The 24,977-nt window shown below is 34.0% G+C and overlaps 4 protein-coding genes across 4 annotated transcripts; 1 reads left to right on the forward strand and 3 right to left on the reverse strand.

The window, feature by feature from the left end:
- Positions 1–11,888: 11,888 nt before the first annotated feature.
- On the reverse strand, positions 11,889–17,592 carry LOC111696735 (protein DENND6A). The gene is made up of 6 exons (XM_023466452.1): positions 17,029–17,592; positions 14,789–15,074; positions 14,141–14,264; positions 13,599–13,856; positions 13,179–13,522; positions 11,889–12,432 (listed from the first exon to the last, which is right to left on the reverse strand). The coding sequence occupies exons 1-6, from the start codon at positions 17,570–17,572 to the stop codon at positions 12,291–12,293; spliced, it is 1,698 nt and encodes a 565-aa protein (XP_023322220.1). The 5' UTR covers positions 17,573–17,592; the 3' UTR covers positions 11,889–12,290.
- On the reverse strand, positions 17,577–19,225 carry LOC111696737 (uncharacterized). Its single transcript, XM_023466455.1, has 4 exons — positions 19,103–19,225; positions 18,752–18,884; positions 18,164–18,304; positions 17,577–17,743 (listed from the first exon to the last, which is right to left on the reverse strand). The coding sequence occupies exons 1-4, from the start codon at positions 19,192–19,194 to the stop codon at positions 17,588–17,590; spliced, it is 522 nt and encodes a 173-aa protein (XP_023322223.1). The 5' UTR covers positions 19,195–19,225; the 3' UTR covers positions 17,577–17,587.
- LOC111696736 (coiled-coil domain-containing protein 124) lies at positions 19,219–22,104 on the reverse strand. The gene is made up of 3 exons (XM_023466453.1): positions 21,769–22,104; positions 19,682–19,937; positions 19,219–19,567 (listed from the first exon to the last, which is right to left on the reverse strand). Exons 1-3 carry the CDS (start codon positions 21,905–21,907, stop codon positions 19,315–19,317), a joined length of 648 nt encoding a protein of 215 aa, XP_023322221.1. The 5' UTR covers positions 21,908–22,104; the 3' UTR covers positions 19,219–19,314.
- A 1,597-nt stretch (positions 22,105–23,701) lies between these two features.
- LOC111696738 (dehydrogenase/reductase SDR family member on chromosome X-like) lies at positions 23,702–24,973 on the forward strand. The gene has a single exon (XM_023466456.1). The coding sequence runs from the start codon at positions 23,734–23,736 to the stop codon at positions 24,724–24,726; it is 993 nt and encodes a 330-aa protein (XP_023322224.1). The 5' UTR covers positions 23,702–23,733; the 3' UTR covers positions 24,727–24,973.
- Positions 24,974–24,977: the final 4 nt, after the last annotated feature.

A 24,977-nucleotide genomic window follows, 5' to 3' on the forward strand; every position in this document is an offset into this window, starting at 1 on the left:
GGGGGGGGGGGGTTGCTATTAGAACCCTTTATATTAATATCCCATTTATTTTCATTTCCCGTCCAAGATTAAAACTTTTAATTATTATATAGATGATATCTGAGAAAGTAATAAAGAAAATAAAGAACTTCTTGTTTTCTAAATATAAAAACTCGATCAGGAGAAAATATAAATCATTTGGTAAAATAAATGAAGGGAAAAAATCTGGCAAGAGCGGGCTGGCATGGCACGAAATCCTTCCTAAATAGATTAGGTTGTTCAAACCAAATCAATTATTTATTCACCAAAACATGCAAAAAGTGTCAAATCTGCCAAAAAAAAAAAAAAATCCGCAGTCAACATTGTACTTAACGTACTCTCAAACTAATAAGGTTAACAATAAAACGTGACTTCAATATTATTTGTCTTACATGTCAAATTAAAGTAATTAAAAACTTTCATGTTTTCAATAAGTACAATATTTATTTTCGTTCCTCATCCTTAAACTAGAGATCTAGGAGGTCACAAATTTGAACCAGTGATATCGAATAAATGATCTTCCCCTTGTGTCTAGTGCCAGCATAACACCTTACCTTAGACAGCCAACACCTTATCAGAGACAGCCTAACACATACAGTGTCTCTACATTAGACAGTGAGACACCTTTACTCAATCATTCATTTTGTCTCAGGTAACGTTTTCTAAGGCCTCATTGGTCGATATACCCATTTGATTTTTCTAAGGCCTCATTGGTCGATATACCCATTTGATTTTTCTAGGGCCTCATTGGTCGATATACCCATTTGATTTATCTAGGGCCTCATTGGTCGATATACCCATTTGATTTTTCTAAAGCAACATTTCGTCTAAGGCTTAAATTTTTGTCTAAAATAACTTTTCATCTCTTATGACTTTTCATCTAAGTTGACTTTTTGTCTAAGTTGACTTTTCGTCTAAGTTGACTTTTTGTCTAAGTTGACTTTTTGTCTAAGTTGACAATTCGTTTAATGTAACTTTTCGTCTTAGGTGACTTTTCGTCCAAGTTAACAATTCGTTTAAGGTAATTTTTATCGAAGCTGTAGTTTTTCGTTAAAGATGGTATTCGTTCAAGGTAAATTTTTGTTTAAAATAGGTAATTATTTGTCTACGGTGACTTTTAGTCTCCTACTAAATAAAATATAAATATCATGGTTTAAGCATATATTATATTTATATAATATACGGTGAAAATGGATTTGAAAATGAATAATTCATTAGTATTACAATTATAGATTATGTCTTTACAATTTAAATCCTTTAATATTTAAATTTAATATTTAAATGAGTAATTAAAGCAGGTTCAGATTTAATATAACCAATTTAAAAGTTAAAAATAAATCTAGCTTTTTCTTCAAAATGCAAGAAATGAGTTTATTATGATCAGGTTTTAGCCAAGCTTTTTACAATCTAAACTTAAACAAAATGTTAAATCTCCCAAAATAAATCAGAAAAAAATGGCAACCTGTATTTTTAAGGCCAAAACCCGAACTTCAGACAGATTTTTTACTTTGAAATATTAAGTAGCGTACTTTCTATACACGTCTATACACTCTACAGTGAAAAGATGTCAGGTGAATTTCCTTGTAGAGAGAAAATCATCCCACAAGAAGGTTAAACTAATCATTTCTGAACGATTGGTAGCAAACCTAGATTTTGAATTATTCTATGCCCCTTTGTTTTTTTGCAGTCATTCCCTTTGATGAAGCCCCTGCAGGATAAAAGAATAAAACATCTGTTGTTGAAACATATAAATGTAATCTCTCCATTTCCTTCTCTCTAATCTAATGCTTCCATTTCCTTCACTCTAATCTAATGAAAAAGGCGCGAAAAAAGAAATTTTACCTGGAGAAAAAGTGCAGAGAAAGATAGACTGGAATTCAATGGAAATGTTCTTCAAATTGAAAGGGTTCATTAGGGTTGAACAAAAAGGTTGAGTGACTTAAAAGCTTTACATTTTGCTTCTCAGACATTATGTGCAAGGTCGAATAAAGTAATGTTAAGTGGACCATTTCCTTTAAAAGTTAAAAATTTCAACTCAAGACTGATGTTGCATTCTTCAACAATATCCCCTGACTCTGAACTTGAAATAGGATATATTCAACATAAATATACTGCAGTAATACAATGCAATATATATACATAGCAATATCCCCTGACTCTGAACTTGAAATAGGATATATCCAACATAAATATACTGCAGTAATACAATGCAATATATATACATATAAGATTGCAGGCAAGTAAAGGTATACAATACAATATATATAATCAAGATCATATATAAAAAGTTAGTCTAGAGACTTGGCACATTCTCCTAGTTAAGCTTGTTAGTCTAGACAATAAAACCAAGCCTGAGTTCCAGGTTCTAGCTCTGTAATCTATATATTTGGCGTGTCTGTTTGTTGTCTTGTTTGTTTGTTGGTTTCTTAGTTTGTTTTTGGGTTCAACAAATGCCAAAACGGCTGAATTTATGAATTTTACTTTAAAAAGAAAATACCCTTTTTGTAAATACTATTTTGATTACTAATCCCCCTCTGAAATTTTCTTTTGTTACTTTTAGGATTATTACCTACAAAGCTTGCAAACCCAGATTTACCTAAACCTAAACTTTCTCTATAAAAGACAACTTTAAAACTAGGTTTTTCATGCATTTACACGTGTTTGAAATATTATGAACAATCATCAAATTTTTATAGGTTGAAGTCAGACTGTTTGCAGTATTTTCCACCAACGCAGAGCACCACTGTATTTTAACACATATGTTACCCAAGGTAAGAAAGTCCTAGGTTTGGGTACCTCTAAAAGAACATAACATACTAATTGCTAAATTTTTCAAACAAAGTACGTCATTAACAAATCAACCCATGTTGAGTACCATGATATCGCCTTTAATTTGAAAACTATACTTAAATACGTAGAAAACTAAGTTTAAAAGACTAGCATCTATATAAGGGGTTAGATGGTAGATGTTTATAGTCTGTTCTATATTTCAAAAGAACGTGGTAACTTTAAATATTCAGAGTCCGAATTTAATGAATTTGAACCGCGTCAAAAATCCACTATAAACCGGTTTTAATTGAGCGCCGGCTTAAATCTTCAAACATTAAATACAATTTAAGTGGAACCAACCATATTTGAGCCGCGTCTTAGATTTAAACCCGCGGCTCAAATTCTTTAAATTCGGCCTCAGGGTTACCAACAAAGGAAGAGACTGTCAATGCAACCTAAAACTTTTTAAATATGACAATAGCTAAGGTTAAATGAAGTTTTGTGCCCTGAATATAGTTTTTATGGCTTATTTAATGATTTGGCAAAGCAAGAAACAACCTTACAGGGAATCATGAATACAAGTAAACAGAAAGTATAAAGTCCGTACAGTTGAAAGGAATCATGAATACAAGTAAACAGAAAGTATAAAGTCCGTACAGTGGAAAGGAATCATGTATATAAGTAAACAGAAAGTATAAAGTCCGTACAGTTGAAAGGAATCATGAATACAAGTAAACAGAAAGTATAAAGTCCTTACAGTGGAAGGGAATCATGAATACAAGTAAACAGAAAGTATAAAGTCCGTACAGTGGAAAAATATTATGAATTAAATCTATTAAAAATAGAAATAACAAATATAAAAATAGAATTGGAGTAAACGTAAGTTACAATTAGCTTTCTCTGGGATATCATCGTTTTCAGATTGGTTGCTTACTTGCTGAATTTGATCTATCTAAACCCACTACTTTTATACAAAATTGTATATATATATTGATTTTTCGTATAAATTTGACGAAGTTGTATATCAATTTCTTGAGATAGGAACATCAGATATAACTTTCATTGGTCGCGATCGAGAGCTAAAGTGATCAGCTGTCAGCCTATACCCCCTTTCATTTTTCCTTTACAGTCCCTTTAATAGACCAAGGGTCATTTAAATTACATGGACATTGGACAAACCTTTATTAAATGATAAAATCAAGAACAAAATAAATTGTTAAAGTTTTGAACTATCTCCAATCATAACTCTTTCCTCCCTGTTATTTGTTTAGCGTTCAATGTTTATCTCTTAGATTACTCTTCTACTTGAAATTAATTAAGATGAAGAGAAATTCTCTTTTGTTTCTGTCATCTCATTTACTGCTTGGTGAAAAGATATTTTAACTTTAGAGAAATCAAGTTTACTTTATGATTTATTTTTACTACGGATTAACATCAAGTCAATAAATAAAAAACCAGAGATGCCAGAGAAGGCGTTTTAACGTTTATTGGACACAGACATACAAACAGACAAGGAAAATTCACATAAATATAAAGTTATATAAAATAATAACGTTTTCACTCAGCAAATATTGTATAGCAGAAAACTTAAACAAATTATTAACTATATTGTGTGATGAAGGATATCCTCAGTTCCTTTCAATTTATTGCATTTCATGAGCTGCAGTGCAAATTCTGGATACCAACTTGTGCAAAATTAACCAATCTAGATAGATAGATAGATAGATAAATAGATAGATAGATAGATGTATAAATAGATAGGTAGATAGATAAATACAGGGTTACCCATAAAGGATGGCACTTAACAGAGTAAACTTTTAGAAAACCATCAAAATACTTAAATGAATGCAGAAACCAAAAATCAATCTTCAAATCTTCGTATTTTTAGAAATTTGGGTCGTCTTTACAGTCTTATTCTTTGTGGGTAACCCTGTATATCCGATATTTTGTTGAAACTCTAACTGATTAACTCAATCAGTTTGCAAACTTGACAGTATCTCCGGTGTGACGTAAGAATCAGCCCGGAATGAGATAATGTCCGACCTACTTCATTTGGACCTTTTTTTAATAGTTTTGACACTTTTCCCCTACTATTAAATTAGGAAAGCATTTGTAAACACTTGCCGAACGTAAAATTTGTTGTTAAATAAGTTTATAAATGTAGTAATACTAGAAAAATGTAAATAACAATATTCCGGTTCGAATGTCGTCTTCCTCTCAAAGAATTGAAAAATCAAATATATTTAAAATTTTATTATTTCACATGTAAATTTAATGCCATGATAATTCGCAATATCATAATATTTAAAAGAATCTTTAAAAATATTTTGATAAATTTGTTGTTTCAGGCCGAAATAAGCCAAGGGACATTATTTCATGCCCGGGTGGTTTCTCACGTCACACCGGTATCAGCTATTTTAGAGTTTAAACTACAGGGTGTCCTTCAAAACAAAGCAGCTGAGAGACGACTTTAATATCGTCTTTAAATATTGTTTGCAGCATTCCTTCGCAAAAGTGCTTTAAGGGAGGCAAGATTCTTGAAATTTTGTCCAGATTTCAATCTTTTACTTTAAAAAAATGTCAGAATTTGAACAGAATTCTCTGGGAGTTTTGAAAGAAAAAAGGCGGTCCACATTTTGGACTATTGTTTTAAGAATTGCTTGTAAAATTGTTCACAAATTGATGCCACAAAATGTTAAAAAAGAATATCTTTTAGTCATCTCTTAACTATCATGTTTCGAGGTACACCCTGATCGTGCACTTGCATGGACTTGATCCAAGCATGGGAATATAAATGATGGCCTGCAGATCATTGAACATTCCTGTCTTTTACAGAGATCCATAGATTGAACAAAATATCAGATAGGGACACTAGATGTCGTCTTTTCAAGATTTAGGGTTTTTTGTTCACAATAACCCTGAGGCAGAGGCCCAAGGGAGTTACGCGCAGTCGGCGTGAAAAGGCTCTCTCTCCGTAGAATTAAAAGGAATCGTAATTATTTCAATTCTAAACTTAAATATAAAGTTCTTAATATATTTTTTGCATGAAGTCGCTGGATTTTTAAAATCACAATTTCAATGCCCTAAATTTTCATATAATAACGTAATGCTGCCGGAAGACTCAAATGCTGTGGTGTGGAAGACCGTACGGTTGTGGCTTATGGTTGTCGGAAGACAAAAAAGCTGGTATATGGCATGGAAGGGAATAATGTTGTGGCTTATGGCCGACCGCCTTCCCCCGCTCGTCCTATCTGTTATTTTAATTAATCTATGCAGCGATCTTACAAGGAGTCAGAGGAGCTTTATAATATAGATATTCATATTTATATTTAGAATTAATTTCTAAAATTATACGAATACTTTTCCAAAACAGAAGTTTATAGAGTTTAGGTGTACTTGACAGAAAAGAAATAAAAATATGATTTTAAAATTTGTTATTTAAATTTTATATCCTGAACATTTTAATATACTTAAACTTTAAAGGGATATGATATTTTTGATAAAATCATTCCTGGGGGGAATTTTTTACCAAAAATTTCGCAATTTTGTCCCTCACAGTTTCATAGAATGTTTTTTATTGTACTGAAGAAGGGAAAATGTGCATTTTTTTGTGTGTAGAAAGAAACACAAAAAGGGGAATTGCCAATTTGTTCAATTTTTTAAAATTATATGTTTATGATGACCTTGAACTTGTTAAATATTTTGATCTGAAGATTAAAAACTGTCTTCTGTTAAAAAAAAAATTCTTGTAAATGCTATCAACTGATTGGCTTTAAAGAAATTAAGTGTGTAGAAATGCAGGACCGTATGGTGGGGGGGGGGAGAACCCCAGGCCCCTCCCTAGAAAGTTCCCCTAAGCTTAATATATAAAATTACCATATATATTTGTTTTCTTAACAATTGACAATTTGTCCATTTATAACATTTTTTCAAACTCATTTAATTTTATCTTAATTTTATTTACAAAATTTCTATATTTTTAATACCAGCTTTTTAGGGAGGTAAACAACGACCACTTCTAGGAGGGGTGAACTAAACTAGTTCACCCCTCCTAGGCTTAACCTCTAATACGCCCCTGTACAGATGTTGATATGCAGCTGTAGGAATGCAATCAAAAAGTTCAGAAAGTTTTATCCTTTGTGGTTAACCCTGTATCTTGTTGAATAGGTTAGGAAAGGTTTATCCTTTGTGGTTACCCCTGTATCTTGTTGAATAGGTTTGGAAAGGTTTATCCTTTGTGGTTACCCCTGTATCTTGTTGAATAGGTTTATAAAGTTTTATCCTTTGTGGTTACCTCTGTATCTTGTTGAATAGGTTTGGAAAGGATCTGGTGAAAGTTTATTTAAGTTGATAGATATGTAAATAAACCAACACTATATAAACTTATCTCGACAAACTTTAGAATTAAATTAGGAAGGTGACAGGAAGGCTCAGACAATAATGTTTTTTAGTTTTTTATTAAAAAAAATGTGAAAATCAAAGAAATGACATTAATTTAAGATACCAATTTCTGTCTACAACTACAACACCACTCTTACGTCAGGACTTGAGTAATTCTATGTAGGGGGCTTTGCTCCCCCCCGTTTCCACATTTATACTGTTTTTACATTTTTACATCCCCAGCTCACTGAAATGCTGACTGATATCAGGAGAGACACGTTATTACTTTTTACTGCAAATTGAAACATAAAATTGAAAAATCTAGATCGGCTCTATGAGGGGGGAGTGCAGAAGGTAATCACTGCCACCCAAACGTATTTTGCGGCATGCGCGCTCCTCAATTGGTAATCTCCACCACCTCAATTTGTAATCAGAAGTAAAAAATGTTAACACTAATCGTTTTTCTTAAAAAAAAAACAATTTTTTTTTATTCGATACAGGGTAGGGTGTCCACCGAAACCCGACGGTTGAGAGACTGTGTTCGATCTTTGAAATACTTTGCGGTATTCGTCGTGATCTGTCAGCAGATGACCCTTTACCACAGGTCAGAAAGTCGATCCATGCCCTTCACTTAATGACCGACTCAAAACTTTTTCTTGTAAACTTTATCCAATGTGTTGATGTCGCTGGTATTTAAAGTTATTCTATTTTCATATTTTTCACTTTTTTGCGGGTTTTTTTAACGAACTTTGACATTTGCGGATCAGTCTTGTAAGAAATGGATCCGAATGCAATTCATGATTATTTCTTCAAATTTTACTAACTTATTAATAAAAGAAAAAATTCCAAAGTTTTCTTCTTCCTTTTTCCCCTGACAGTTACTTCACTGAAACTTGATTTAACATTTAGAGCTCAGAAAAAGTTTCAACTTTTAATAATAATCTCTGCAATATAAGAGACATGAGGTTGAAGTTTTCAGATAAATTATTTTTATCGTATATTTTGAGATAAATTATTTTTGCCGTACATTTTGGGAATAATTATCTTTGCCGTATATTTGAGATAAATTATTTTTGCCGTATATTTGAGATAAATTATATATTTTTGCCGTATATTTTGAGATAAATTATTTTTGGGATATATTTTAGATAAATTGTTTTTTGATGAATATTTTTAGATTATTTTAGGCGTACATTTTCAGATAAAATTATTTTTGCCGTATATTTTGAGATAAATAATTTTTGGCATATATTTTCAGATAAAATTATTTTTGTCGTACATTTTAGTTTTTCTATTTGAAGTTTTTTGACGACCTAAAACTCTTGAATACGAGAAGGTTCAGTTTTGCCTTTTACCTTGTACTAACAAAAAACCTGCAGAGGGCCTAAACAAGAAAACAAGACGGAATATATTCCATACATTCGTCTCTAGAGTCTCATGTGTTTTGGACCGAATATATTCCATACAGTCGTCTCTAAAGTCTCATGTGTTTTGGACCGAATATATTCCATACAGTCGTCTCTAAAGTCTCATGTGTTTTGGACCGAATATGTTCCATACAGTCGTCTCTAAAGTCTCATGTGTTTTGGTCCGAATCAGGGAGTAAGGAATAGAAGGGAGATATAACTGACGCGGTCCGTCCTACCATATGATTATGCGTGCTTTGCAGACGGGTACTCCATTTGTATGAAAAATATTCAAAATAGGTTATTGTAATTGTACATCGGACAAATATTTCTTATACAAATGGAGTACCCGTCTGCAAAGCATGTATAATCATATTGTAGGGCGAACCGCGTCGGTTTATTTTCCTTCTATTCCTTACTCCCTGGTCGGAATCCAGGAGGGTAAATGTTGAGAATCCTAAAACTAAGTGCTCTGCATTAAAGAAAAATTTGTCATCAAAGCCATGAATCTCCAACAACTTCTGTCTGGATAAGTAATTTAAATTTTCTTCTTTTTCGCTTGTTTTAATCCCAGCTCAGTTCATAACAACAATATTTACGTGTTACATTTATTTTCAAATCGTAATAAACACGAATATATAAATATATATAATATTATATTGAGAATTCAAGCCTCTGAAATAAAATAAATTAAAGCGGGTGAGTAAAGAACTATATTATACCCCGGGTGTAAGAGAATACGGGCAATAGTTCAGTCCGACCCTAAATTACAATAATTAATATCAATTAGGTTAAACATTTAATAATATATAAAGGAATTGTCAACTAAATATTAGAATTATAATTATTTTAACATTCCCTTTAATATTAAAAAGAGTTTGTACGCGACATTAATATTAAAAGTTGATGCAGCTTCTTAGATATTTACATTTACAACATATATGAACAATTAGAAAAATAGATACACAAAACTTTGTCAAATTCCTTAATGTCTGAAATTGTACTTTTTTCCAACAAGGTCGATCTCGTTCCAGCGACGACGTCTCCAAAAAAATCTCAGGGCTGTATAATTTTAGAAAGGATTTGTGATGATCTGGGGATAGGTAAAATAAAAAATTCCATCCTTTTCATTACATTTTACCCAAAAATGTTATTACTGTGATAACAACTCTGAAATAGGAAGTCGACATTAAAATTCAAGTTATGACTCTAAATAGTCCAGTTAACAGAAGGTGTGCAGTGTAAATGGACCCATTTCACTAAATAAGTTGCAGTAAATTACTAGTTAATAACATTACTAGTAAAGCTTTTTGCTTTGTAACAACATCAAATGCACTTTATCCTGCATTAATGTCGTCTTCCTAGTCAACAAAACGTCGATGATACAATAAGTCGACTACTTCAAAACGTAGAATGACAAAACGTCGAAATTACAAAACGTCGACTGCTATAAAACGTCGACTGCTACAAAATGTCAACTGCTAGAAGCAAAAATAATGTGAGACACGGCACATTATTCAACATTTAAGAGGCTACAGAGCTCAGCCCCTTGCCCATTCTAGCCGCAGCGCTCGGTCAAGAAATTGTCTTAACCTAACATAACCCAGCATAATCTAACATTTAATAACTGTCGACGTTTTGTTAATAGATGCTTTGAAGCTGTCGACATTTTGTAGTAGTCGATGTTTTGTATCATCGACGTTTTGCTTTTATGACATTTTGATAATCGACGTTTAGATAATCGACGTTTTGTACCTTCTTCCTTGAAAGAGGGGGGGGGGAATAATTTTAAAATAAAGTATACACCCATGAACATTCTTCGAAAGCGATAAATCGACAACTTACTCTATTAAAAATATAAATCAAGACTAACACATGAGAAATAAAACAAAGTTTTGATAAAATTACTATAATAAATGAAGTACAATATCTGACGATACTTTAAAACTAAAATAATAATATTTTAAATAATACAGGGCATCATTGATTATTATCTATATTTTTGGCATTTGAAAGAGGTTTGAAACAATATTTACAAATTACCGAGGTTTTTTGGTATACTACTTAACTAATAAAACTATACAGTAAGTTTTATGAACACATGATAATGATAATATCTTCTAATTCAGATGATCAATGATTAGGGGCAATGATGGGGGGGAAGGGATTTGGATAACAATTTAAAATTTGTAACAAAAATTCAATAGTTTAAATGAATGAATAAGTAATTACAAATGAAAGGAATTAAAATTGAACATAATTTTGTTAAGTTATTATTTTATCTCTAGTAGGTATTTGAGACTTTGTTTGCACTGCAAATAGACTTTAATAAATCCTTTTAGCCTTTCTATCCAATAAAACAGTACATTTCTCTTCATCTCAGTTGGTAAAATAAAAAAAGGACATTTTTCTGAATTGAAAAGTATTTCTATACCGAACCCATCGAGACGGAGTAATGTTTGCAGTACCATAAGATATTATTATTAATAATCATGCAAAAATTGAATATATATTTAAAATGCAACAAATGCAAAAGACACTACTACCGATGTAAATTGAACATATGGAGGGGCAGTTCAAATTTCGACTACAGTCCCTTAAAAAGAATAAAAATGGTGAGCTCCTGATCTGCCAACACGTCAGCAGGTTTCCATCAATTCAAATAGGAAATTGAGAATAAAATGTTAATCTGATAAAAACATTTTAAATTTTGTTTAAAACTTGAAACTTCTTGAATGTTTAGAATTTCTTTAAAGGAAACCTCAACCGTGTTAGGAAGTGCTTTCTACCGTATTGATTTTTTCATGGTTCAAATGTGTTTAGAGCAGGATATAATTTAGCTCAATGTTTCTTCATGAGGAGTTAATGAGAAAATAATTCTTAATCCTAGAGTAAACAACTTTCCCACATTTTCGTTTTTTTTTAATAATTTGTATCGAGTGAAGCTTAATAATACATTATTTTCGATAATAAGATAAAAACCCAAGCTTAAGTAATATCTACTATTTGATTTAAGCGAAGAACAAAGATCATAAATATCATTATGGTAAAATATGTAAGAAATACATAAAGCATTAAACCACAAAAGAGCTAATTAAGGCTGGGTCATAATTAACTCCTAAAACTTAATAATAATAATAATGATAACAATAATAATAATCGCAGCCCCAACCTTTAATTATTAGAAATTCATTAAGAAAAAGGAGGAATTATTATGAAGGCGGCTGGGGGGGAGGGGGGGCATTATATAAGGAGAGAGGGACGATAAATAAGGTGATGGGGGGGGGGGGACAATGAGCAGGCCGGGGGCCTTACCTAATATTTTGAATTCTACAAAAAATACACAATCTATAGTTTGTATCTACTGTACACTGTACAATGTATGTATTTATATAATAATTAATTCATAAGAAATTAACTTAACCAGTTAATTTTAATCCCATGATTTTATTCTAGTTACTTTTATCCTCAAGGAGCAGCTCTTTGCAAGTAAAGGAGCAGTATTTAGTATACAGGAGCAGTTTTCTGTTAATACAGGAGCAACCAATCTTGAAGCAATCTGTAGCTTTGTTTCAGGAACATTAAAAGATGCTCCTTAACACTTTGTAAAAATTAAGAGGATCAGCAAAGCATGTTAAAGATTTGTTCAATCTGAATATTCTATAAGAAGAGGTCCCGGTTTCCTGATCTTTAGTTAACCCTGAGAAGAATCATCTGCTAAGATTTGCTCTCTATAACTGCTTGAAGATCCTCGGGCAATGTTGAGACGATTTTCCGTACATGCGTCTCCAGTCGCTCCTTGACTATATCGGAGATAGGTAAACCAGTTCTATCTCCTTCAGTCAGTTTACCTCGAATCCTGAACGAGAAAATAGTCATAATCTAAAAAAACTCCAGGGACGCAATTTAACGAATTTGACCTACGTCGCTGAACTAAGTACGGCTGGTTCAAATTTAAACCACTATTTCAAAGCTAAAAGTTAAAGGATTTGAATCGGTGATTCAAATTTGAACTGGTGTTCAAATTCATTAAGTTCGGTCCCAAGAAATAAGTAAGATTTAAAGAGATTTTTTTTCCAAATATACGTTAACATTTGCTAATGGTCATTTTAACAAACACTTTATTTAAAGAAAGTCATAAACATTTCACAACGATGCAATTTAAATCCGGTAATGAACTAGGTAGGAAATATCTTCTAGTTTTTATTGTCTGAAAATATAACAAATTCTGCAGGGTCAATTCTTGAAAGCGAGGATTTACAAAACAGAAACAAGCAAGGAAATTTGTATAATTATGTAAACAACTACTATGTTTCTTAGATAACAATGCCAGTGCGAAACATTATTGGCACAGGGGCGGCTTACGATATTTTTCAGAGGGGTGGGATAGTTAAATTATATTATTTTACACAGAGAATTTTATCATTTTTACATCAAAATTTAAGGTCTAGAAGAAGAATATTATCTACGTTTGCCCCTTATTTTTCCAGGGGGGGGGGCGTCCACCTTCCCCCCTCTTAAGCCGCCTCTGTATTGTCACTCTTTAATTGATGTGTAACATTAGGTTGACCATCCTTTAATAAACAAAAAATATTAGAAACATACCTAAGCACCATATCTACCAACTCAACCTCCGCCTTCCCCTCCATCCAGATCTCAATCTTAGCCTCCGACAAGCACTCCAGGTGCAACAAACTCAGCTTAGAGGATACCTCCGCATGCCGAGCATTAAACCAACCAACGAAATTTGGACTTTTTAGGAACCGTCGGTAGAGGGCGGCCCAGTCCCCCTTAGTTCTGGACGTAAGCTGGGGTCCGCTTTGTTCTAAGGATCGAATAAATTCGTCGGCGTTGAAGGGTTTCACCTTCGGCGGTGCTCGGTACGGAGAAATGGAACGAGCTAGCGGCATTAAACCCGCCAAATATCTTTCCAGTGGTATCAAAAATGTCTAAAATAAAAATGATTAATGCTTTCGAATTTTTATGATAAAAAAGTTTAATTGGGAAAATTGAAGTTCTTCAAACCTGAGTTAGTTCAAGGAAATATCTCCGGAGCAGGGCAGTTTGAACCTCAGCTGGTCTTCGGAGCTGAACTCCTTTCAATATTCTCTTTACTATCTCACGATCCTTCTCCAGGTGTGGCTTAGACTGCGTGAACACTCCAGGTTTGGTCTCACTCTTGAACTTGGTAGAGGAAGATCTCTTGGTTTTGGATGGAGACTTGAGAGCGGAGAGACTGGAGGGTTCTGCTAGACGGACCAGGTTCGGCCAGTGCTCCAGGGCCTAGTTGAAGTATATATAAATCCAGAAGAAGATAAATTTTAGGAAGACATTTCGCATCAAATAATTTGTGAACATACCGTTTTAAGGCAAAAAAAGAGAAAAACTACATAGAAATCAAATTTGATATTTTTTCACTTTTGAGAATTGTGTTTAAAAAATTATATTTAAGTATAACAGCTAGGAAATTGAATAAATATTATGAACTGGAGTAAGTTAATATTTCTTACGAAAAGGAGTTGAGAAAATGAATTAACTCCTTTACATTAATAATACATAAGACTGACCTTATTAAAGAATGGATTGGTGACTCCTAGAAGAATTGACGGGAGCGCTGAAGAGTTGCTGGTGGTCATCTCTTTTAAATCCGCGTCATGTATCGTGTAGAAGGGTCGATAATCAGCTACATATCTAACGTAGAAATTTATCTATGTATCTGTCTGTTGGTTTGTATTCAATAAACGTCAAAACGGCTGAGCCGATCAGGCCCAAATTTTTAAAGCAAAACTCACAAGACCCCAGGAAAGGGTTATTTTCGTATTTTGAAAATCCACGAAAAAAAATTTAAATTAGCAAATATTCCATCTAAAAATTCTATTAACTATGGTTGGGTTTAAATAATTTAATCTCTGGTTTAAAATTAAAATATTTGATAAATTTGTTTCATTCTAGGAAAAGAATAAAGAAGCCTGACAAAAGCACAAACTAAAATATTTATCATAACATTTAATACTTTAGATAATTCTGAATATTATAAAAACAAAACCAGGTTTGAACTCATCAATCAGATTAATGAGAAAATCCATTCATAGGGAAACACAAGGAAAAGAAAAAAAGAAAAGGAAAAAAGAAAAGGAAAAAAGAAGACAATTGAACTGAAAAATGAGAAGGTAGAGGGTTGGGGTGATAGAACGACTATGGAATTAAGATCTTACCTTAGTGGTTGAATGATAGTAGTGAGAGCCTGAACAGTACTCGAGCACTGGAACGGAGAAGGAGCTAAAACCACAACAGGTTCAGCAGTTAGAACCAGCTCCCAGAGACAATGAAGATGCTCCAGGAGAGGGAGCAGGGTTGGGTAGAGATCAGGTAGGTTTGGGACGGATACTCCACCTCCACTCACAGTAACGGTTTCGTTAGAATTATCTGTATGCCGAGAGGAGAGGGCAGGGATATGAAGCTCTATCAGGCTTCCCAACATTGGCAGGGTCAGATGGTGACCTGAGCATTATACATCTATATATATATAAAGTAGTAGTCTATGTTTGTTTATATGTCAGATCATAACTCAGCAACCCCTTGACAGATTTGCCTCAAAACTTGATTAGGAAACTCGGAAGAGCCACGGGAGTATTCCTAGCTTAAGATTTTAAGTTGAACGGGTTTACTTTTATAGAAAAATAGCAAAAATTGTAATTTACGACCAAGCGCGGGTAAACGGCGGGAGTAACTATGAGTACCCTGGGCAACACTGGGTACTCAAGTTAGTAAATATATGATTTAATAATAGGGCAAAACACTGTCTATTGATATGTATATTTATTAGGGTGAAGACTTTTGCTATTCCATCCTATCTTCTAGGGGTAAGAAAGTACATAAAAGAATTATGAAGAATGTTTTAATATAGTTACTAAAATAAGAGGAAAAAATTATGGGTGACAATGTACATTACAAAGTTTTCAGACCGAACGACATAAATTATTTGTTTGTATCAAAGTTTCAGCTTATAAACTCAATATCCACAGTGTGGACTTGTAATTGAATGGTTAAGTTTAATACTGGAAACCCGTCAAGAGATTAACTAAAACTCAATATCCACAGAATGGACTTGTAATTGAATGGTTAAGTTTAATACTTGAAACCCGTCAAAAGATTAACTAATTATTCAAAGAGAAAATAAACCGCTGAGCGCTAAAGCCATAAATTAAAGCTCAAGCTAGTGTTAAAATCGGTTAAGCAATTAATTTTAATCTAAATATTTCAATATTAACAAATTCTCCCAAAGTAAATTCAAAGTATTTCATGATTAACTCTCTAGAAGGGATCATTAAATAAGATTAGGGTTAACCCTGGAATGAAGTAATTAAACTTTTACAAGTTTTCGTGAATCCTTCATTAATTACACTTCATTAAGAATTCTGGAGAGGATTTCATGATTCTTTGGTAAACATCCTTTAGTAGAAAAAAAAAGAATATTTCTTTGTTGGTTGTCATTGTTCTTGATCAAACCAACAACTGATGACTTTTAGATCTGGTAATACTTTATATGAACTTTTCAAATTCATGTTTATGTTAGAATCTTGAATTCCTGTTTTTCTTGAATTTGTCTTGAATTCATGTTCATTCTTGAATTTGATGCAAGTAAGAACAAAATTGAGATAAAATCCATTGGATGATGATGGTGGCGCATCAATATGTAAGAAGAAATTATATCATAGCATGTTTTTTGGTTTATTCTTGAATTAATTTGAGTAAAGTATTTAAATTGGCGCAAAAATCACGCAACCTCTCACACATTCATGCTTTGACCATGTCTGTTATATTTCATAACCACATTCAGAGGTGCAAGTAGGTGCAACTAATTTTTCTCTTAACCATTTCTATAACACCAACATTGTATTTTGCCATAAGTCTGGGTGCATCAAAATGTATCAAAAAAAATCTGCTTATCTTCAAAAAAATGTCTTGAAAAAAAAAAATATTTTTTGAGGGTTCAAATATTTTAAAAAAGACTGAGTTTTAGTTCAATGGATATCAAACTTTTTCAAAATAATCTTTGAATGGTCACAAAGTAATGTGCTTAATTTCAAAAATATCGAATATAGTCTTCATGATTTTTTTTACCTAACATGTTAACCAGAAAATCTTAAATTTCTAACAAAAACTTCAGGGAACACGACAAAAAGTATATCTGTAGGAGGGGAAAAAGAAAAAATATTTTGATATTAAATGCAAATTTCTACCAATTAGGATGTTTAAAATCGAAATTAGTAAAAAAAAGTGTAAAAAATGAAAGTAAAAAAAGTAGGTTTTGCAAGTTGCTGGACCACTGTGCGCAGATTCAATTTTCTCAAAGAATTGAAATATTTATGAATTGTCAAGAAACTCCTACAAACACAATTTTATGACACCCACCTACATGCGAATTTTTTTTGTGGGGGGGGGGGTCGTTTACCTGGGGTAGGAGCAGGCCACCGATCAACATCGTGGCAGAATATCTCTAACGGAAGATCGCCATTCTCAAAGAATTTTTTCGCAACGATGGCGGATATCTGGGAGAAGAAGGATACTAGTGGAAGGTAGGTGAGAAGGATTACTGACTTTTGATAATATCCTCGTCGTATACTAGAGTCCTTCACCTGCCGGAAATACGCGAATCCAAACAAGAAGTTTTGATCGAGCTGAAGAGGTGGCAGACAGCGGGCATTGAAATTTGCCAATGCCGCCGCAGCGGCAGGAGGACCGACGTTATGGCCGGCGGTTCGTCGTATTCTAAAATGGAACTGGATATCACCCATGATCCCTGAGTTTGAATCCGGGAAGGCGAGGTAGCATATGTTGGTTCTATCCTGCTCCGAGAGCTGGTCTAACTCATCCAAGGTTTTACACTCCGGGAATGTGTTCTCTATGACCTGTCCTAGCTCCAAGTCGAAGGTTACAACAGCAACACTGTGGATCCAGGATCGGAATCCTCCCCAGTCGTAATCAGACTTATTCATCCTGCTTCAGGTTAATTACAAATTTTTGGATTTACGAGATTTGGGAAACCTCATTTGTCGGAGTAGGTCCTCGTTCTCTGATCCCATAACAGGAGTCCTGGAACCTTCCTGGAGGATACAGGAGAGAAAGAGAAGTCCACTAAGAGCTAGAATAGTTATCAGTAGAGGCACCTAGATATATTATAGTTTTAAGAATCGTTAACGAAATTTCATGAAAATTCTTTAATAAAAAAATCAAATTTCCGTTCAAACCAATAAAAGTATTTATTAAGAAATTTTTATTTAAGTGATTAAAATAGCCACCAAGCATATTTCGAAATAACAGAAAAGGTAGATATCAGAGAAAAATCTAAAAATATTTTTAATGTTCTATGTTTCTTTAATCCTTTTGATAAACCTTGGAAGTTCAAATATATGAGAACAGGAAATGAATATCTGGGGAAATTTAAAAAGTTGAATATATTGTACAAGTTTGAGAGGGGGCGAGAGGTTGAATTATGCATTTATTTTTCCCGTTGAGGGGGAGTTGGTTAATTATAGTTAAATATCTATTATATCTAAAATATTTAAAATATTTCATCCTCTGCTCACCTGAAGACCTGCAGTTAAAGGAATAGTCCGGAGAAGAAACCCTTGAATAATGTAGAACACGGCCTTGAAACCTAGAGCTAGTATTCCCAGATATACAACAGGTTTATAGTGGGTAAACACAGCAGATACCAGGAGTACACACTAAACAATAAAAAGTTTAGGCACAGGGGAAAATCTTGAAAATAATTTCTACCCCAACCATGATAATAGCGTGTGAAAGAAGATTTTTAGGTGCTAAATTGATACCTTTAAGGAAAATTATTTTTTTTGGAAGGAAACAGAGGAATTTCTGAAAGATAAGAAGCAAGAGGAAGTAAATGGTTTGCCTATACACATAGTTAGGAGGGATCACATAGAATGTATATGTAATTTGAGTAGTAAATACTGGCCTATATATAGATTTTAAAGCAACAACTTTAACGGCCTACAGAGAGGAAGAGGCGACTTATGATATTTTCCAGGGGGGCCCTTCTCCCCCATAAGCCTTAGGTCTTAGAATAAATAATTAAAATAATCATTCAAATACATTCCTTTCAAAGGCATTAAATGAGAGAATCGAAAAATGTCAAAAGCATCGTATTTTCTTACCGAGTTAAGAAGACTGTAGAAGCCGAATAGTTGAGAAATAATCGACTCCGCGGCAAGGGAGAGCTCGGACCCGACGAATATCTTGTTCTGGACAAAGGACACGTCTAATCTGTCCTCTGCGTCAACAAACAAACTAAACAAATTAAATTGTATTTTTTTCAATCTTTTGAAATTTATTTAACAAAAGATGATTAGGAGTATTTTTTTTAAAAAGAATAGTTGAGCAGTATAAAAAGGATATATTTCCAAGGGAGAAAATTTCAGCGAACAAAATAATTTCTGACTTTTTGAATTCACGAAAAAAAAAATATTCTCGATGAAACCCATAGGGCGAAGAGCGCAGCTACCGACCTTGAAGTAAGAGATCTAAGTGCGTTAACGAACTCGATGAACGCCACGAAGGCAAGAAATCCACGAACGGCAAACAGAACACTCAGCGCCATTTTAAATTTGCCATTATTCTGAAATCTGGTAACGAGGTCAGTGGAATTGTTTACAAGAATAATTTCAGAAAATATTTCATAAACCTAGATTTTTTTTCATTAGATAAATAAGAAAACAGTCTAACTTCTCATAGATGCAATAAGTGGGTTATTTGGATGTTTTTGCCATTCTTTTCTCAACATCTGTTTTAGTTGACTTAGACGCATATTAGGGTTTTCAGATTTAAGCTGGGGGAGACGAATATTTTCAAACTCTTCGTAGGCCGCCTTCATTCTCTTCTCAGGGTGCTTGTCTACCACAGGTTCAGAGGAAACGGAGAGAACGGATATGGCCTCATCAATGGTTCTAGCCTCCGAACCATCAACATTAACTCTAAAGTGAAGGATTTAAAAATAAAAAAAATCAGTTGCTTATTTGTGTTCTGAATTCCAGAATTTGGGATATTATTTGTATTTTCAATTTAATTTTGTCAAATTATTTAATTACCTGTTAACGTTGACTTCAATAGGTTTAGAAAGATGAGTTTCTAATTCTGGTTTCGTTGAAGCTTTCTTCGCGGCAATCTCTCTTCTCTCCGTCTCTTCTCGTATCCTGGCTTGAGTTTGTTTAACAGGGTTTACTTTTACGATCTTAGACAGGGTTTCCTTTTCTTCTTGTGCAGCCAGCTCATCACGTTCCTTCTTCTTAGCCAGAGCTTCAAGACGTTTCTTTTCCTGATCTTCTTTCCGGGATTGTTTTTTAGCTGAAAAAAAAACCCATTAAAATCAACAAAAAATTACTTTTTCGAATAGAGGGGGACAGTAACAGTTAAGAACCACTACACAAGGTGTTAAATCGAGATTCAGAAACTATATAAATATCATACATGATAATGATTAAGTCGGTTTCAGAGTACTTCTTCTTTGTCAACTTTATTAAAATATATGAAAAGATTAACAATTCATCAAAAAATATATCATACTGAACGATATTATTCAAAATTATATGATATTATATTAAGCTACTTTTCGCAGCACTCTCTAAATATGTTATGGAAAAATTATGTGCAATTTCGTTTTTAGCAAACAAACAAACTTTCGTTTAGAAACAGAATATGTATGGCTTCTTTAGAATTTGCAAACAATTTCTTTTCATCTAAATAAAAAATTGACAGAATGGGTTAAAAAAATAAACATAGAAATTAAATTCTTAAATCAGAAAAATCAAAGATCAAAGAGTTAGATTAGACGTTAGATCTTGATGAAAATAAACCTTATATGAATGTTTATTTATAGAAAAATAATCAAACGATATTTTCAATGGTTTCAATATAAAGTTCTTTAAAGAGAAGAGAAGAGCTGTAAACACGTTTAGTCTATATTGTTTCATATCGGAGCAGTTTCAATCCTTCGTTCTTCGACTTAGACATACATTCATTCAGTTGTCCTGTACATTCAGTTAAACTGTAGATAGCTTTTAATTAACCAAAACAGGTCTTTCCCAATCCCTTCCGTATTCTGGCATCGTTGTCTATGTGAAGCATATCTTTAGGTTTGGTTTCCTGCCCTGCTCCAAACCTGTGAGAAATCCAACCTTCCATCAGCATCCTAGGATCAGTAAATGATGACAATTTCTTGGTCCTGATTCCCCAGGTGTGAAAGCATTGGGTTAGACGAGTAGAGATGATGGGGTGATCACCGGATCTGTTGAATTCACGAATCTTGGAGGTTAAAGAGATCAACAGGTTTTGACGATCATTGACGATTTTTTGATGTCCATCATTAATAACGGTAATCATTAGAGGAAAGGGCAAAGCTCCCCTGATTTAGATCTCCAGACCTGACAGAGATTATTCCAACAGAATTACTAAAATATTGAATATTTCATGATCTGAGGCACCTCGGAGTATGTCGTTTATTCCTGCAACTAGATGAGTATTTGGCACTGAAGAAAACCTCAACTATCAACTTACCCTCACAATGATTAAAGTCCTTTACAAGATAATAGATACAAAGATAATTCTATCTCATAATAACATTGTCTAATGGAAAGGATTGTGAATCGTTGAAGAAACTCCTGAACTGGGGGGCAGCTAAAGAAAAATAGATTCTTAACTAACGTCGGTAATTCCTGAAGAACGAGTGTTGCCCCCCCCCCCTTCTTCTATCAATTTTGTACATGGATCTCATATAAAACACTAGGATATAATTGGTCTTGAGGCCGCAGCGCCCGGCCCCCTAGCAAGTCCTAGACGCAGCGCTCAGTCCCCAAGCCAATCTTACCGCTGCGCTCGGCCCGAAAATATTCTTAACCTAACCTAACCCTAAAATAATTATAAAAAAAATAATAATAATTTTGCTTAAAATTACTGTTCATGTACAAAATTGATAGGAGATGGGGGGGGGGGGTCCAAAATCGTAAATTAGGACGGACCTCTAACGTCTTTTTCAAACACAGAATTCATAATTCTTAAAATGTTTATAGCAAAGGTCCCAATTATATCTTTTTATCCACTTTTGAACGAACATTTGTGATTGGTTAAATAAACATAGTATTTGTTTGTCATTAAAATATAATTTAAAATGCAAATTTACCCAAACTTTTATCATCGTCCTCCCAGTAGGCGTCCTCCTTAGCTTTCTCTTTAGCATTTTTATCCGCCGTCAACTTTTCATTTTTACGCTCACGAGCCGCCGTCGCCTTGGAGTTCTCACCGCTCATCTTCTTGGGCATCTTGAGGTTTTATTTGACCTTGAATTTTATAAATTTGTAAATTCTCGATCTGTGATCATTATTTACACAATTTGAAATTTCACGATTTAAAGACTACCTTCTTGTAAAGAAAAATTTACGGAGAAAATGCAAAAAATGTGGATCATTTGAAAGTATTTACAGATATCTGATCTGATTAAAAGCGTAACTTTTCGCTAAGACAATAGGAGCAGAGAGAGAAAGAGAGAAATTGAAGTCCATGGAACTCGTAAAATAAAATATAAAAATGTCCGCGGCACCAATCCTCCTTCTCCAAACCAAATATATTTGGCTACCTCAATCATAGATCGCCATTATTTTTTATTTCAGTCCGTTAAAGCAACGTGAAAGCCGGTTACGTAAACTAGAATTGTTTTATTTCTTGTTGCGACTTGATTAAATGATATTTAGCTTGTGATAAACGTTTACAGTGAAGAGAAATATTGTTAATAAGGTTACTATATAATATGGCCTGCAGAAATATGTGTGTTAAATCTTCAACAAACTTTTTCTTGCTTCGTTTTGAGATTTGTATCTGAGCCTGTCTTGTCATGTACAGATGAAAAGTTGTTCTCATCAAAAATTCGGCCATCGACCGCGGCACATCTCAACCGTGAAACCGCTTGCGACCATTCATTGGACTTTCGTCGTGCCTTTCCACTTAAATCTCGACAAATAATGGAATGAGGAACAAGATATTTTAATCACCCCGGCCATCCATTTTAGGTCCTTTGCATAAATTGGCATTACGGATTCAGACATATTAGTATTCTATGAAGTTAGGCCCTTCTATTCTTCAATGGTTCTGTTTGAAAATCTACGAGAAAACTATAAATACCCATCAGTTTTGTATAGTAAAGAAATTTACAGGTAATCTCCAAGTTCCTAGAAGAAATCCCCCCCCCTCCCCGATCCTTATTTTATTTAATGCCCCATAGCCGCGGCGCGCGGCCCCTTAGTCAGTCTTAGGCGCAGCGCTCGGCCCAGAAAGCGTCTTAACTTAGCCTAACCCTAATTATATTCTTTAGTTTCTTGAAAAATTATTGAAATTGGGGTCTGTCCTGAGAGCAGCTCTCGACCCATTAGCCTTGCTCGGCCTAGAAGTTTGCCTATCCTACCCTTAATCCAAATTAAATATTTTTTTTGTTGAAAATAAATTCTAGGACATGTAATTTCAGCAAATTTATTATTATTTATTTTTTTTGTTATTTAGGGTTAGGTTAGGTTAAGACACTTTCTGGGCCGAGCGCTCAGGCCACGGGTTATGGTTGGCTAAGATACTTTCTGGGCCGAGCGCTGCAGCTAGGACTGGCTAGGGGGCCGAGCGCTGCGGCCACGGGATATGTTAAGTTAAGACACTTCCTGTCAGACCCATGTACAAAATTGATAGGAGGGGGGGGGGTCCAAAAATCGTTCTCTAGGAATATACAGATATAAGGGGGTCCAGAAATCGTTCTATAGGACAGATCCAATGTAAATGCATTCTCATCAATAATTACTGGCTTGTCCCCATTGATTGTCCAAGCCGCAGCGGTCGGTCCTAATATTTTCATGATCTAACCTAGCCCTAAAGCTTTAAAAAAACTAATGTGATGTGGAAGGAGATGCTTTGTAAAGAATAAATCTGAATGAGATGAAAATTTTATAAATAATATTTTTTATTGTTTCACAATTGTAATACAGAAAATTTTATGACTTGTACATTGTGGAAGATAGATATGAAGATTTTCAGTTTCTTCCTTGCTAAAAACTCAATATTCCAATTGCCATAAATAACCATGTTTTAATTAACTAAACTTCCAGACAGAATGATTCTAACCTTGTTGAAGTTACTGTTCTACAAACTCTACCTAAACCTGATCGGAGCAGTCCTGGTTGTTAAAGAGCAGATTCTAGATCGACATAGAGTTCCAGTAATCCCTGAGGATCAGTATGGAAGAACGATCGTGATCACCGGAGGATCCCGGGGTATAGGGTTAGAAGCTGTTAAGAAGTACTTGAACATGCAGTGCAGTATTATTATTGGATGCAGAAATGTGGAGCAAGCTAGAAATGCACTGAGCTCCTACAATAGTTCGATGGTTCGGATCCTACCTCTGGATCTTATGAAACTCAGCTCCGTCCGAAAGTTTGCCAAAACCATCTTGGATTATGATATTCCAATTCACGCACTTACAAATAATGCTGGGATTATGTTTGGTCCCCGAAATGAGTCGGAAGATGGGTTTGAATCTCAGCTAGCAACTAACTATCTAGGACACTTCCTCCTAAGTCATCTACTCCTACCAAGCCTGGAGCAGGGTGGAACAGCTGAGAAACCTGCAAGGATTGTAAACGTCTCCTCCTGTGCTCACTTTTGCGGATCCTGGATGGATTTCGAGGATTTGAATATGAAAAAATTCTACTCACCGGAGAAAAGTTACGGTAACTCAAAAGTAGCGCAGATTTTGTTCTCTCAGTACCTGGATTCCAAGCTGTCAGCTCGGGGCAGCAAGGTTCGAGTTATCTCTCTTCATCCCGGAGTAGTTTATACAGATCTCTATTCTCATGTTGGTTGGGTTCAGATATTTACAATTGTTGCTCGTTGTCTGATGAAAACTGTATCTCAAGGTGGAGATACTCTAGTCTACGCCGCTCTCGCTACAGAGCTTGATAGTGCCAAGACGGTTGGATTATACCTAGAGAACTCCAGGCTAACAAGCACTAGTTCATTCGCATCATCTCTGGAAAATCAAACCAAGCTCTGGGAGAAAACTTGCGACATGCTGAAAATCTCAGATTTTTTTGAGACCACCATTTGATTAATAACTTCCAATGCATGAAAAAAGTTACCTTCATTTTGATTTAGCAACTGCTCTCTAGATAATTTTTTACTTGTTACGAAACATTCCCAATATTATTGGACGAATTGTACGATATTGCTGGACAACATTAGTATTAAAGTTGTGATTTTGTTAAACATAGTTCCAACTTAACTTTCATATATTTTTATTTTTATATTATTTCCATCCGAATTATTGTTAACATTTAAATATTTATTTACATTTATTAT

Source organism: Eurytemora carolleeae, unplaced genomic scaffold, assembly GCF_000591075.1.
Source record: "Eurytemora carolleeae unplaced genomic scaffold, Eaff_2.0 scaffold126, whole genome shotgun sequence".
Taxonomy (NCBI): Eukaryota; Metazoa; Arthropoda; class Copepoda; order Calanoida; family Temoridae; genus Eurytemora; species Eurytemora carolleeae.

Coding starts and splice junctions, on each gene's coding strand:
- LOC111696735 (XM_023466452.1), bottom strand. CDS start 17,572: ATGAATAAGTCTGATTACGACTGGGGAGGATTCCGATCCTGGATCCAC. Junction 15,075..17,028: donor GTGGCCTGCTCCTACCCCAG/GTAAACGACCCC, acceptor TATAATGCTCAG/GTCACCATCTGACCCTGCCA. Junction 13,523..13,598: donor ATTTCCTTGAACTAACTCAG/GTTTGAAGAACT, acceptor TTTTTATTTTAG/ACATTTTTGATACCACTGGA.
- LOC111696737 (XM_023466455.1), bottom strand. CDS start 19,194: ATGGCGCTGAGTGTTCTGTTTGCCGTTCGTGGATTTCTTGCCTTCGTG. Junction 18,885..19,102: donor CTTAGATCTCTTACTTCAAG/GTCGGTAGCTGC, acceptor TAATTTGTTTAG/TTTGTTTGTTGACGCAGAGG. Junction 17,744..18,163: donor CTTTAACTGCAGGTCTTCAG/GTGAGCAGAGGA, acceptor TAATATATCTAG/GTGCCTCTACTGATAACTAT.
- LOC111696736 (XM_023466453.1), bottom strand. CDS start 21,907: ATGCCCAAGAAGATGAGCGGTGAGAACTCCAAGGCGACGGCGGCTCGT. Junction 19,938..21,768: donor GGACGATGATAAAAGTTTGG/GTAAATTTGCAT, acceptor TTTTTTTTTCAG/CTAAAAAACAATCCCGGAAA. Junction 19,568..19,681: donor ATTGAAGTCAACGTTAACAG/GTAATTAAATAA, acceptor CCTTCACTTTAG/AGTTAATGTTGATGGTTCGG.
- LOC111696738 (XM_023466456.1), top strand. CDS start 23,734: ATGATTCTAACCTTGTTGAAGTTACTGTTCTACAAACTCTACCTAAAC.